We start from the raw sequence: 14,436 nt of genomic DNA on the forward strand, positions 1-14,436 counted from the left end.
AGGAAGGGGCCGGGGGTCCTGCTGTGCCCGGGTCCGAGCTGCCCCTGCGGCCTCACCGCGTGGCGTGGCCCGGTTGGCGGGGGGCGAGTCGGTGCTGTGTCATTAAGATGGAAGTGGTCCTTTTTCCAGTCGTCTCCACCCCGCCAGCATCCCCGCTCCTCCCTCCATACCCCTGCCTGGCCTAGGCGGACCTGGGGAGGCCCAGGCGGTGGGAGGGCGAGGTCCCCCCTCCTGGCCTCCTCTACAGGCGCCCGTCCGAGCTGTGCCGTAGCCTACCAGTAGAAATGGGCTGTGGCTGCAAAATACGGGCCCTTCGAGGAAGCAGCACACGGCAGCCTGGCCCTCCTTTCGTCCCCAAGCCTCACGGTGTCCATGAACTCCCTACGCTGACTCTGTCCCAGCTGCTTAATGCTGGGAAGCAGGCTGAGAGCTTCTTAGTGGTTTCTCTCTTCTCCAGCCTCTGCATTTGTGTCCCTTGCCTCTGATTTAAACATGGCATCTGTGCTGAATGAGTGTGGCATTTTCCAGGTGCTTGTGTGATGGGGAGGGCTCAGTCTGTATCCCTTTTGGAGATACTCACAAGCTTTTGAGCACAGCAGCAAAAACGTGAGTGGTCTGTGAACCTTCCTTGCACCGTAGTTTGGCAGAGTTCCCCGTGGCACTGGGAATTACGCTTTCAGACGGGGCGGCACGATTCAGTTGTGTGCTGTGCTCTGAACATGTGAACTGTGTGCTAAGGACCTTTTGTGAGATAAATTTCTGAGGGATCTCGCTCAGGCTTTCCTGATTTTACAACATTCTGCCATAAAGGAACAGGTAAATAGTTTTTTAAATACATCATCTTGACAGGAGTACCTGTTCTTCTGGGATAGCCAGGCTGGGGCTTGCTGTGTGATTTCTGACTAGCTACTAATTGGCTGGTATGTAGCGATGAGCTGTAGCCATGATCTAATGAATAACCAATAGTGTTCCTAGAGGTGCGTCTGTGCCTATCCTGGCAGTTGGAATGGCGTTCTTTACCATCTCCCTTCAGCTTTTGTCTCCTTCCTTCCAGGAGTCAGATGGCGGCTTGTATATCTGCATGAATACGTTCCTGGGCTTCGGGAAGCAGTATGTGGAAAAGCACTATCAGAAAACAGGCCAGCGGGTCTATCTGCACCTCAAAAGAACACGTAAACCGGTAAAAAGTAAAAATGCATGCAGTCAAACTTGTGCTGAAATTGAGAGCTGGCCTGTGTCGCTGTGCTCAGTCAGAGGCTTCTGTCCTCAAATACCACTGGTGCTTTTTCTTGGTGAATTGAGCTACACCAGCTCTTCGGCTCTGCTTGTGTTGAGTTGTGGTATGGATTGTCCGTGGTATCGCTGCCGGGCCTCTTTCTGCTTTCAGAGTAGCTTAATTTCAGTCCTTAAGGCTTGCCACAGCTTGCCTGTCCCCCTAAACATTTTCCTCTTTCTTCTCAACGAAATAGAAGGAAGAAGACGCCAACTCTAGTGCTGGGGACCCACCAAGGAAGAAACCAACTCGCTTGGCGATTGGTAAGAAGGCACTTGTGTCCCGTATCGCCCTTGTTGTTTTGAACCAGTCCTCTAGCTGCCTGGCTTTGCGGCACATCGCTTGCCTTTCCTTTTCTGGGCTAGTTGAAGCTAGTCACCCTGACCGAATTCGAACCGCTTGTTTTTTGGTGGGGCTTAGGTGGGCAGTTTCTGCAAAGGAAGTATTGAGGTGGTGAGTTTTGCTCTGTGTTCCAAGTTGCATCGTGCTTTCTGTAGGTAAATATGTTTTGCATTCTCTCGTAACTCTGTATGCCCGACTCAGCTTGGGGCGGGTATAACCAGTGCAGGGCTGTTTCTTAATTGGGATGCGTCCTGTGAGTTTGAGAAGATGTGTAAGTCTGAGAAAAGTGGGTTTGAAGGTTCTGATAGAAGAACTAGTTTTCAAACTTCTCTGATACTGAACTAGTGTTATTTATACAGATGGGGAAGAAATTACTGGTAAATGCTGTATTAACTTTTTGGGCTCGACAGTTCCTTGCAATAGAAGGCTGGTGCTGGAGGAAACACATGTGAACATTAAAATGGAAAAAACAGGCCCTTTTTCGTAAGAATAGGGCTGATGTTCCATTACTTTCTTGCACCAACTGAAAAGGCTGTCATGGCAATCAATGAAGATGCTGCTTATTTGGAACAGTCTTGGCGAGTAATTTCTGAACCGTTACAGAGATAATAAAGCAGAGGGACATTTTTAGCAGTATGTTGCGGTTTAATCCCAGCCAGCAACTAAGCGTCATGGAGCCGCTCACTCACTGCTCCCTGCTTCCAGTGGGATGGGAGGAAGAATCAGAAACAAAAAAAGAAAAAGTTGTGGGTTGAGATATGAACAGCTTAATAATTGAAATAAAATATAATAACACCAATAAAATATAGTAATAATTATTATGAAAAGGAAGAAATAGAACCCAAGAAAAGACAAGCAATGCACAATGCAAGTGCTCGCCACCCGCTGACCCGTGGCCGAGCAGCCACCCGCCCCTCCCGGCCAACTGCCCCCCGTTGATAGACTGAGCATCACATTCTATGCTGTGCAATATTCCATCGGCCAGCTTGGGTCCGTTGCTCCGGCTGTGCTCCCTCACAGCCTCTGGTGCTCCTGCACACCAACAAGACATGGGAAGTTGAAAAATCCGTGATTTCTTGGTGAAAACGTCGCTGTATTATCAGCGTTTGTCTCGTACCCATTTCTATACACGAATCCAAAACGTGTCACTAGCTACTAAGAAGGAAAATTAGTTCTATCCCAGTCGACAGCAGGACATAGTAACAGGTTCTTGGCTCGCTGGAAGCTGACCACTAGAGGGAAATCCAGAACCTGGACCCTGCAGGTCTGGCTTTTTGTCGACTTTTTTCCCTGGCTGTGCCATTGTGTAGCAGTCGCCCGGTGACTCCACTGCTGCCACAGCGTGAACACCAATATTAACACTGTCACCGAGATTAAGACTGTCAACTGCTCCTTGGTTTTATGGTGAGGTGAATGGAGTCCCAAAGGTCACTTCCAGCAAAATTAAGACTGGAATCTACATTCCTTCTGATAGCCGGTGCTTTTATGTATGTGATTAAGCTGCTTTTGGAGAGACAAGGCCCAGTCTACATTATGAGTTATTGCTGCATCCTCAGTTCTACAGAGGTCTTGAAACAAGTGTCACTGGGTCAGGAAATAGCTGCCTGTGATAACAGCTGAGAGCCCTGACTGTCATGGGAGAGAATGAGAGAAAGTATTAGCCCTGTGAGGCGGTGATCTTAGATCTAGGAGGGATTTTTTTTTTTTCCTCTTTAAATACTAAAAGGATTGAGGAGCAAAGCGTCAACGGCTGCAAAACGTAGCCCTTGATTTCCCTGCACCTCAGCTTTGCTCTCCGTGGGGAAAAAAAATCTGTAGCGCTTGCCTCCCATGCCTGCATGTTGGCCGAAGGACCTTTGGAGTTTGTGGTGCTTAGATACATCCGTGCAGAGGGAGACAGTGCACCTCATGGCAAGCTGTTGACTATACGTGGGGTAGGAAGGGCTAGGAGACACTCCGATGGCTGAAGACCCTCTTCCTCATCTGCAGCCTCAGCAAGTTCACACAACCGCTCAAGGGGACCTCACCAGTCTGTTGAGTTCGGGAATTGTATAATACCCCAAGGGACTGTGTATTGCTTTACTCTGTGAAGCGATGACAGGCGCTCTCTCTGGGGCGTGCTGAAGAGCGTTGTCTGGTGTGTTGTTGCATGATGCTGGTGACTTTTCAGGTATTTCTGAAATCACTCAGGCTTGCAGCATCTGCATTTATACAGAGCAGTTTGTGCATCGTCTGAAAACCGTGGGTGTCTGAGGAGAGAATTGCAGGAGATACCGTGGGAACCAGGTGTTTTTGCCAACAATGTTTTAACCAAATGCATTAGTGGTTATCAGAACTGTGTCGCGCACAATATTCTTGAGGCAGAGGCACTAAACAGCAAAAATCTGTATTCCCTTCAGAGATCTGTTGCAGCTACGGATCTTCAGAGATCTGTTGTAATCACAGGGTGCCTTTTTTAAAGAAATAAAGGGAATTCAGTTAAAAAAATATGTAGTGGGTTAAGGCTGCGAGTAAGTAATGTAATGTTTCCTTCTGGGATGTAAGGTGTCAATGCTTGGGGAACAGGAAAGGCCAAGATTTTTTTCCTGAGTACCTACGTATATCAAAAACTGTTCCCTCCGCTGCAAATTTTGCTTTTTGGTGGCCATCCATCGTGACTGTTGGCAACTGGGAGAATAACTTCTTGTGTATGGAATTGTTGCAGCCTCTGGAAAGCATGGCTAGGTGGGCATGAAACTAGTAGCACTATACATTTCCTAAGACTTTTTTTGTAGTTCTGGATGTTCTGCTTCCGGAGGAACTCATGATTGTCGTTGCTTAAGTTCAGGACTCTGAACTGTCCTTCTCGGAAGACGCGAAGTCAGACTCATTAAAGATGCGGGTGGACTAGACCTTCACACTGGGTTAGAATATGATCTCTTTGTGCACATCTCTAATCATCATCTTGGATACACCGTGAAGGATGAACAGCATTGCTTCATCATGGCTCTGTCCTGACCAGTGTCTCTGTAGAGCAGGTCTTTTAGTCACGGTCTGGAGAGTCCTCCTAAGCATCCGTAAAAAGAGCTGGAAAAAGCAAACCTATTGATGCTAGGCTTATGTTTGCTTCTCTGAAGCCCGTACCATCAGCAGAAACTTTGGGATCCGGATATGGAGGAAAGGTTGTGTATTGTTGATCTAGAGCTTTGCCGTGGTAATGGTGCTTTATTTCATGTGAGCTGTGGGCAGAGAAGCTTTGCAAGCTATTTGGATTTACCTGTTACCTCAATGTTTTTCTTCCTGTAGGTGTAGAAGGTGGATTTGACATCACAGAGGAAAAGTTTGAATATGATGAAGATGTAAAAATAGTAATTTTCCCAGAGCATTTGGAAATTCCTCATGATGGGCTGGAGGGACTACCAGACATGGTCAGAGATAGGGTATGTTTGCATGGAGAGCCGTGTTATCTTTTGGTAGGGAGGAAGTGCACCGTTGCAGAGAAGGAACCGCTGTCCTGTAGAAGGGATGCTGCAGAGGTGCTGTGAAGTTTCAGCCTCCAGTAAGCAGTATTGTTCGGCGCTTACACAGTGCTCTGTGTTACGGAGTCCTGGCTTGTGACTGAGGCTCCTGAATGCTGCCCCAGCACCACTCCGCTTGCCTAGGTGCGGAGTCTTGTGGCACTGGAAGCTTCTTTCCTTCTGCCCTTCATTTTTTTTTATTTCCTGCTGTCCTAATTCCAGATTGCCAGTGCGGTTGAGGCCATCCTGACAGCAGATTCAGCGTCACGGAAGCAGGAGGTGCAGGCTTGGGACGGGGAGGTTCGACGTGTTTCCAAACACGCTTTTTCCTTGCACCAGCTTCAGAATGATGTCCGCATCCCACCGTGGTGAGCACAGTTGTGTCACTCTCTATCCCACCCCCACCCCCATCACCTTCTTCCACTGACCTGGACTGCAGCAGCAGATGAGACTTCTTTTGTGAGTCTGAGTGTGCCTTGTCACAGTAAATTCAGGGGAACTAGCAAACTAAGGGATTTCAGGATGCTCTGAAGTAAAAGAGGAATGAGATTGCTTATGCTGTGGTCAGTGGGTGGTAATGGAGAGGACTTGGAAGGCAGAACTCAGAGGTTTTCACCCTAATCTCCTTTTCTCTGTTTCTTTTCCGTAGTGGCTGGAAGTGCAGCAAGTGTGACATGAGGGAGAACCTGTGGCTGAACATGACTGATGGAGCCATCCTCTGTGGTCGGCGCTATTTTGATGGCAGCGGTGGCAACAATCACGCGGTCGAGCATTACCGGGAAACTGGCTATCCACTGGCTGTGAAACTGGGAACAATTACTCCTGATGGGGCTGGTGAGAAGGGTGATCCTGTGAGGGTTGTTGATGCCAGGCAACACTCAGGCTGATGGGAGTCTCTGACAAGGGAAGTCAGGAAAGATTTTCAGGCGCATCTTAGGACCTGGAACATTCAGTATCATTCCAGTGTGAGCTTAGCCATTCTGACCTGCTTCTTGTGGCAGGCAAAGAACCAGCTGATAGAACCTTGCCTTCCTCCTCCCCTCTCTCATTTTTTAGAATAGTGACCCAGGTTGTTGTTTTGTTTTCTGTGGTGGGACGTTTGTCCAATAATTTTGTGACCAAAGTCTGAGCAGAGAGTATATAGCACAGTAGCCCACTTGCCTCACTCCAGACATATGTGTACCTCTGTCCCTTGATCAGTGACAAAGTTGTTTGTCTTGACACTTGTTTTTGGTGGAAGCTCAATATTCTGTCTGTTGTGCTACTCTCCTGAGAAAGGAGAGAAACCCCAACTGTTCGGTTTGTCAAAACTCTCGGTTCTGAGCACTCGGTTCTCCTCATCCAACAGTGAATGTTAGATCACAGGCCATTTTAAGCCTCTCCTTTTCCTCTGTGTTCCTGCATAGATGTCTACTCCTACGATGAGGATGACATGGTGTTGGATCCCAACCTGGCAGAACACCTTGCTCACTTTGGGATTGACATGCTCAAGATGCAGAAGGTGAGGGGTGGGGGGCTACGGTTCTCCATAGGCCCAGAGGAGGAAGAAGCAACTCTGAAGTGTCTTAGCTGTATCCCAGCTTTCTGTGGCTGTGTGGAACCATTCCTGGTCCACAGACCCTGTCTTTCTGACAGGCAGAGAGTTGTCTTGTCTGTCTTTCTTTCCTGTCCTTCAGGTTTATTTCCTTGGTGTTCTGTGTCAGTAGTGTGGGCAGGGAGGTGCCCAGGCTCCCTATGGATTTGCTCCTTACAGATTCAAGTGTTAGTGTATGATTTCCATGCCCATTTAGAGGGGGTGGTTCAGATTTCTCCCATGTTTCTTATCATTCTTCCTGTCCCAGGTATTCAGATACTTGCAAACAATTCTTGTATTTTCTTTCACAATTCTTGTATTTCCTTTTCTTCTCACTTAGTAAAACAGAATGGGTTTTGTCCCTTATGTTTCTCTACAGCATTGCCCTTCTCACACTTCTGATGTTCCCTTGAGTCTTCTTTGAGTGTTTGTGCTGTTCTTTCCTTCCACAGACAGACAAGACCATGACGGAACTGGAAATAGACATGAACCAGCGCATTGGGGAGTGGGAGCTCATCCAGGAGTCTGGTGTGCAGCTCAAACCCCTCTATGGGCCTGGGTACACTGGCATCCGCAACCTGGGCAACAGTTGCTACCTCAATTCTGTGATGCAGGTGCTGTTCAGTATCCCAGACTTCCAGAGAAAGTAAGTGAGCTGAATCACTCCTTTCCATTAGCCTGGGGTCCCCTGAGATCAGTACAAAGGTCTCCTAGAGCTGGGAGCTTCTGTTACAGTAATCCGGCTCAGAAATGTGTTTTGACTAGATGAGTCTGTATGTCCCTTAGATTGCTGCATTGTGCTTTGCAGGTATGTGGAAAAGCTGGAGAAGATATTCCAAAGTGCACCTTCGGATCCCACACAGGACTTCAGCACACAAGTGTACGTAGAGTTTTGGTGAGAGAAGGAAGGCTGAGGCTGCCTGGGTGCGTCCCCTCTGCGCTGCTACAGTGTGCTTTGCTGCAGGTTTCTCCCTCGAGCCTGGCCTCTGTGTTTCTGTGCCCCTCAGAGACACTGATTCTCAGTGATCAATAAGGATCTAAGCCAAGAAGGTCCAGCTGAATGCCCTAGATGGGGGAGGACAGAGTTCGCCTCCGTTCATGAGAGGCTCTGATACGTTATCGTGTGGGGAACGCAGTAGCATCTGTTATCGGGGGGGTTTGCTGGTATCCTCTCTGCGTAACAGGGAAAGGGTGCTTGCTCTCCGCAGCGGAGGGAGGTGGCCAAGAGCAAATACGTACACGGATTTAGGCGACTTTATTGTCAGTGAATAATTTATACATGCTTCAAGAGGCTCCCTGCAAGGGGTATTGTGCGAGCAATAGCAGATGAATATACAGAAGAAGGAACACAAGATTTGGGAGGGTGATGCCTTTTAATACGGGAATTCTCTGCGACATCCGCTCTAAAACATCAAAGCATTATACAGAGGTTTGGAGTGGAGGAATGGAAGGTGACATTTGTGGAAGGGAGTTCAGCGGTAAGAAAAGATTCTAAATTTGGACAGTCTGGGGTGAGGAGTTCACTGAGGAGGGGATTAAGTTGAGACAGGCAGGAAGATTTTTGCCTGGGCAAAGTGAAGAGTTGGTAGGGTTTGGTTCCCGATAAATGGCAACAGTGATGGGGAAGGACTGGAGTGAGGTGGAACAGTAGGAAAGTCTAAGCATAGGAGGAAACAGCAGAACACTACTGTTGTCCATTAAATGCTTCATGCAGTCATTCTTAATCTTTCCCCTGGGAAAATGTGATCAGTCTGCTCCCAGCAATGCTATTTCTGGCTCAGACAGTTTCACCCTGCCCTGTTGTCTCCTGCACAGTCAGTTAGATGTGCTGCTGCTCTACCCGTGTCAGGCTGCAGCTTAGTTTGGTGCTTAGGCAGCTGCTGTGGAGCTCATCGCCAGCTGCCCTGCTGCGGGGAAAAGGGAAGCGGTTCCTTTTTGTTCTCCCAAGTGTGCAAGCAATGGTTGAGATTGGTGCCCAGAAGTCCTAGTAACTTTAAAGTCACTGATGTCTGACGGCACCAGAGAGCAGACCGAGATGAGATAATCTAGGCTGGTGCAGCACAGAAAGCGGATCTCTTTGAGGCTGACAGTCCGTGGAATGTTAAAGCAGTATGTGTTGATGTGGCTTCTGGAGTATGTAGGACTGAAGAAACCGTTTTGATACTAACAGTGACTTTATCATTCCAGAGCCAAGCTGGGCCATGGTCTGCTTTCTGGAGAGTATTCAAAGCCAGTTTCTGCAGACGGGGAACAGCAGCCTGATCAGAAGGTGAGACTTGGATGCAGCATCCTCTTGAAGGGTGTGTGGCAAGAGGTATTGTGTGTTAGCAGTGGTAAAGGAGGGAGGGCCCTTTCTGAAGACATGTCCTGGGGACTGTTCCGTGGCCCCGTCACCTGAAGGAAAGCATGGCTGAGAGTAGAGTGCTACATGCCAGACACGTGCTTGGCAAATTATGACCACCTTTCATCTTCCACCGTGTTATTTGCAGGGTGTGCAAAATGGCATTGTTCCTCGCATGTTTAAGTCCCTCATTGGAAAGGGGCACCCAGAATTTTCCACTAACCGACAGCAGGATGCCCAGGAATTCTTCCTGCACTTCATCAACATGGTGGAGGTAATGATTGAGTCTTTCCGTCAAATCACGGGAAAGCCCAGCTTTGTTTTCTCCCCACAGCAGGGTGTAAGGGGTGGAGGTGAAAAGCTGGCAGTTGGAGCAGAAAGAGGGAGAAAACAGGCGAATGGGCCAGCTAATACCTGCAGGAGCAGAAAAGGAGAGATGCTTGGCCGTGTTTTCAGGGCCAGTTCCTTTGACAAATCTCTTCTGGGAATGATACAGCTGGAGATGTAATTTGTCTTCTTTAGGAGCAGGAATATCCTGGGTTCCTGCAGTAGAGAAGTTGGCCTTAGTTTCCTTTTAGCTGTCTTTTCCAGTGGACTGGGTACGGAAATGAGTGCTCTTTAGCCATGTCCTGTGAGGAACCGCTGCTACTGCAGATGCTTATTTCTGCCCTTCTGATGCTACAGTTGTCATTTCAATCTCTCCTTCAGAGGAACTGCCGCAGCTCGGAGAACCCCAATGAGGTCTTCCGTTTTCTGGTGGAGGAGAAGCTGAAGTGCCTGGCCACAGAAAAGGTGAAATATACCCAGCGTGTGGACTACATTATGCAGCTGCCTGTGCCCATGGATGCTGCACTCAACAAAGGTCAGTAATGTGCCAAGGGCAGAAGAGTAGCAAACATTATGTTTAGATATTGTACTTTTAGTACAGAACTCCTTAAATGAGAAAGGGGCTTCCTCAAGGACTGGCTTTGACACTTCTGAAGCCAGATTGATCCTTCACCTGCTTTTATAGGATCAGGCTGATTTGTTCAGACACACGGTGATGTCCCACTAGAACTTTTCCCTCCAACACCACCAGCTGGGCTGTGATTCAACAGCAAAACAGGACTTCGGTAGCAGAACAGTGCTTTGGAAGACACTGTCCACTTTGTGCTCCGTTCTTGATGCACAAGCCCCGTATCTATAGGGCTGTTCTGCTGGGTGCAGCTTACACCAGTAGCTTTGGAGGTACCTAGAGGTCCTTGACTCCTCTGCTTTATATTCTAGATGAACTACTGGAATATGAGGAGAAGAAGCGGCAGGCAGAGGAGGAGAAGCAACCCCTGCCTGAGCTGGTGCGAGCCAAGGTGCCTTTCAGCTCCTGCCTAGAGGCCTATGGAGCTCCAGAGCAGGTGGATGATTTCTGGAGCACAGCCTTGCAGGCCAAGTCTGTGGCTCTCAAGTGAGTGTGTGTGAGTTACCACCCAGGCTATGACAAACTGGCAATAGCTGCATCTTTGGGGACTTCTTTTAGTTGCCTGGGGAGGAAGTGTTACCAAAGCTTTGCAGTCCTTCACATCCTGGGCCCATGGAACATTGAAGCAGAGGGAGAACCAGTCTGCCAGTGCTGAGGTGCTTGCCTTCAGGGGATCGCAGTGGGCAGAACAGCAGTGCTAACGAAATCCTTACCATCAGTTGCTGAAGGGTAATGAAAATACAGTGACATTCCAGAAAATGATCGGCTTTTATTCTAAATTCAGCTTTAAAATCAGTACTGACAGTAGGGCAATGCTGGTCTGTCATGGTCTCTCACACGTGTTATTTTAAAGAACGCTAACTTAAATGCGAATAGCAAGGTGTAAGAAACAGCTTTCATTTGTCTCACTGCCTGCAGCACGTGCAGCAGTGTAAAGGTGACTGAGAAGATTGCAAACCGAAGCATCTTCCTGCTGTGATGGTGCTGCCTCTTCTTCTGCAATGAAAGAGTAGTCCTCAAAGAATTCAAAGTGGTTTCCTGACAAATATTGTTATTAAGCAAAAGCTGCTGTAAATGAACAGTCAGTAACACAACCACCTTGAAAAGTAACATTTTGTTTTGCTTTTAAGTAGTGAGTTGTGTTCCAACACTTTGTAAGAATTAGCATTGAATATATACCACTGCTTAAATTCATTTTATGGCATGTTACAGTTATCCCCCAATAATAGGTATCTGTCTTTCTCACCCCTGCTTCTCCCTTCACAAACATTCCTTTCTGTTTCATAGATTCCAAAGATGCCCTCTCTCTTGAATTGTCTAAGGAAATAATGTTCGATCAAATTCAGTTAGCTTAAAAGTCACTGCTTCTGCTTTGTGTCCAAAGCAGTGCTCTTGTGCTTGAAAGCTTGTCAGTTCCCGCAGCTCTATCTGTCGGTCTAAGAAAAGATGTTATTTCCTCTACATTCCTTTTAATTAAATAGTAAAATCTGAGGAGGGTTGTAAAATACAAGAATGGAAGGTGGAGAACATGTACCATTTTTCCTCATCCCCCAAGATTTTGTAAATGTTGCATTCCGTCTCGTCTTGTCAGAGTGTCTGCTTTAGAAGTGGTTCCGTGTTTGAGGAGTGTTAAGCTCAGCCCAGGAGAGCTGCACAGATGTGTGTTTTCCCCTGTAGGTCACGCCTCCACCCTACTCACTGATTTCTTCAGTTATCGCTGCCAAAGTATTTAAAAGTATTATTGGTCTCTTTCAGAACAACTCGGTTCGCCTCTTTCCCAGATTATCTGGTGATCCAGATCAAGAAGTTCACTTTCGGTCTGGACTGGGTGCCCAAAAAGCTTGGTAAGAAGGATGAGAAGTACAGAGCACGGGGGTATTGTGGTCATTGCTGCAAGGAGGAAAGTAATGACCCCAACAGACGCTGCAGACTGTAGCGTACTGCATCCCCAGCGACTTACGCTTCTCGGTCTCCCAGCCGAGTCCTTTGTTTCTGCCCCTGCGGGGAGGCTTAGCAAGACTGTGTCTTGCAGATGTCTCCATTGAAATGCCAGAGGAGCTGGATATCTCTGCACTGCAGGGAACAGGGCTGCAAGATGGAGAAGAAGAAATGCCAGACATCGCACCCCCACTGGTGACACCAGATGAGCCCAAAGGTAGCCTGGGGTTCTATGGCAACGAGGACGACGACTCCTTCTGCTCCCCTCACTTCTCCTCTCCGACATGTTAGTGATTCTCCTCCTCTCTTCCTGATGCCTGACTCATTTCCTTGCTCTCCTTGTCTTGTCTCCCATGCTAGCAGTTTTCACCTGCTCAGGCTTTCCCTGTCCCTCTGTCAGCGAATAGCGGCTGCCTTCCTTGCATGCCTGTTATGCAAGAGCGTTATGCAAGGGAGCTTGTTGATTCCTGTTCCATGGAAGATGGGGAGGTGGCATGTCTGGTGCTTTTAGAGGGGGCAGAGCTGGGATTTGTACAGGATTTCTCCGGTAGAGGTATTTCATTTTCACAAAACACAGTGGGAGGCAGGGGTTGAAGGGGAGGAAAGAGCCAGTGCTCCTGAGTTCACGAGCTGAATCGTCTTGCTCCCTGGGGCGCCTGCGTGTGAGACTGCGCTTCTGAAGAACCAAGATAGCGAAGGATGAGGAGAGCAGAGAGGCAGAACTTGAGTGAACCAAAGCCAGGAGATGGTGGCTTGAGGGGCTGTGTGACACTGTGCAAAGCAGGGGGAGCAGGCAGGGCGGGGTGGGAGCGGGTGGCTCTAATCTCTGTCTTCCCACAGCACCCATGTTGGATGAGTCAGTGATTATCCAGCTAGTAGAGATGGGCTTTCCCATGGATGCCTGCCGCAAAGCCGTGTATTACACCGGGAACAGTGGCGTTGAGGCTGCCATGAACTGGGTCATGTCACACATGGATGATCCAGGTATGAGACCTCACGGCCATGGCAAAGCTTATTGCACCTGGGTCATAGTACTTCCTGTCCTACTACCACAGTGGAAGACTGAAGTAGTTGGGACTTTGGCCTGTATCCCTTCTGAAGAGATCCAACTGCTCTGAGCTGTGTTCTGTTTCCTGCTGCAGATTTTGCTAACCCGTTAGTTCTCCCTGGATCTAGTGGACCAGGGTCAACTATTGCCTGCCCAGACCCTCCTTCAGAAGACAGTGTGGCCACGATTGTCTCCATGGGCTTCTCCCGGGACCAGGCTATGAAAGCGCTTAGAGCCACGGTGAGAGGCATGGGTGATGTCAGAGTGAAAGGATATCCTCAGGAACAGGCACTTCCAAGTTCAGTCTTCTCTTCTTCCTCCAGAACAACAGTTTGGAGCGTGCGGTGGATTGGATCTTCAGTCACATTGATGACCTTGACGCAGAAGCTGCTATGGATATCTCAGAGGGGCGCTCAGCAGCTGAGTCCATCTCTGAATCTGTCCCTGTGGGTCCTAAAGTGCGTGATGGGCCTGGAAGTGAGTTCCAAGCAGTAGGAACGTGGATTTTGGGGTGCAGCTCCACATGGCTTTCTCTTCCCTAATCCATGCGGTACCGTAGGTTTTAGCAGCAGCAGCTGCCACGCCACTGGTCTGGTTGTTGAGATGGGAGCAGGGAAGAAAAGGCAAGGGGCGGCAAAGTAGGGCCTAGACCCTTCAAGCTGGAGATTACCTGGGAGTCAGTAAGAGAGGGACGGAGGAAGTGTCAGAAAGTGAAAGGCAGGAGGGGCTATGCTGCTTTCTCCCCGTCATCCCAGGGGGCTCTCCTCTTCTTCAGGCTCTGTGCAGAATCAATGCCGGTCTGCTGGGAGCCACAGGGAGGGGGAGTCTCTGCTGTTACCCACCCGTTGGTGGCACCCACAGGCCAAAGAAACAGTTGGAAGAGAGAAGGCGAAGTGGCAGTTACCATCTCCCGTTTCCCTGCACGTTTTGGCCTTCAGACCAAATCCTCAGAGTCGTGCTTGACCCACTTCTAAATTATTACCCAGCAGAGCTTCCTTCGGGGATCCTTTTCTAGAGGGGGCCTTGCACAGAGTGTTTCTTTCTCTGATGACTCCTCTTTTCCTCCTCCTCTCAAGAATATCAGCTGTTTGCCTTCATCAGCCACATGGGCACTTCGACTATGTGTGGACACTATGTTTGTCACATCAAGAAAGAGGGCAGGTAAGAGGCGTTTTCACAGCTTAAGGGGACTGCGAGGTACAGCTTTAAATCACCGTCCCCCCCTGTTTCGCTAGAGGTCTTGGGGCTGGGGCTGGGGCTGGGGCTGAGAGCAGGCAAGGGGAGTCAAGTCTGTCTTAGCCACAGAACGGCGTCCCTAAGCTCCCCTTCTGCCTGTTGCAGGTGGGTGATCTACAACGACCAGAAAGTCTGTGCTTCTGAGAAGCCCCCCAAGGACCTGGGCTACATCTACTTCTATCAGCGGATTCCCAGCTAGAACATCCTCTTGCTGTGTGTGGTGGGGGGAGAGC

At 48.9% G+C, this 14,436-nt stretch overlaps 1 protein-coding gene across 2 annotated transcripts; it reads left to right on the forward strand.

Annotated features, from left to right (window-relative positions):
• The first annotated feature begins 1,045 nt into the window (after positions 1 to 1,045).
• USP5 (ubiquitin specific peptidase 5 (isopeptidase T)) lies at positions 1,046 to 14,435 on the forward strand. Of its 2 annotated transcripts, none has more exons than XM_010145954.1 (19): positions 1,046 to 1,180; positions 1,470 to 1,536; positions 4,901 to 5,034; positions 5,335 to 5,480; positions 5,762 to 5,946; positions 6,519 to 6,613; positions 7,138 to 7,331; positions 7,494 to 7,565; positions 8,873 to 8,954; positions 9,175 to 9,300; positions 9,735 to 9,888; positions 10,293 to 10,467; positions 11,737 to 11,825; positions 12,014 to 12,205; positions 12,760 to 12,903; positions 13,062 to 13,207; positions 13,291 to 13,444; positions 14,044 to 14,128; positions 14,309 to 14,435. In XM_010145954.1, the coding sequence occupies exons 1-19, from the start codon at positions 1,082 to 1,084 to the stop codon at positions 14,400 to 14,402; spliced, it is 2,433 nt and encodes an 810-aa protein (XP_010144256.1). In that variant the 5' UTR covers positions 1,046 to 1,081; the 3' UTR covers positions 14,403 to 14,435. The 2 variants fall into 2 exon arrangements, with proteins under 2 accessions (XP_010144256.1, XP_010144257.1); XM_010145955.1 differs by having other exon boundaries at positions 12,014 to 12,136; positions 14,309 to 14,427.
• The last annotated feature ends 1 nt before the right edge of the window (position 14,436 follows it).

Source organism: Buceros rhinoceros, unplaced genomic scaffold (assembly GCF_000710305.1).
Source record: "Buceros rhinoceros silvestris isolate BGI_N320 unplaced genomic scaffold, ASM71030v1 scaffold39671, whole genome shotgun sequence".
Classification (NCBI taxonomy): domain Eukaryota; kingdom Metazoa; phylum Chordata; class Aves; order Bucerotiformes; family Bucerotidae; genus Buceros; species Buceros rhinoceros.

Coding starts and splice junctions, on each gene's coding strand:
- USP5 (XM_010145954.1), top strand. CDS start 1,082: ATGAATACGTTCCTGGGCTTCGGGAAGCAGTATGTGGAAAAGCACTAT. Junction 12,206..12,759: donor TCACTTCTCCTCTCCGACAT/GTTAGTGATTCT, acceptor GTCTTCCCACAG/CACCCATGTTGGATGAGTCA. Junction 12,904..13,061: donor GTCACACATGGATGATCCAG/GTATGAGACCTC, acceptor TTCCTGCTGCAG/ATTTTGCTAACCCGTTAGTT.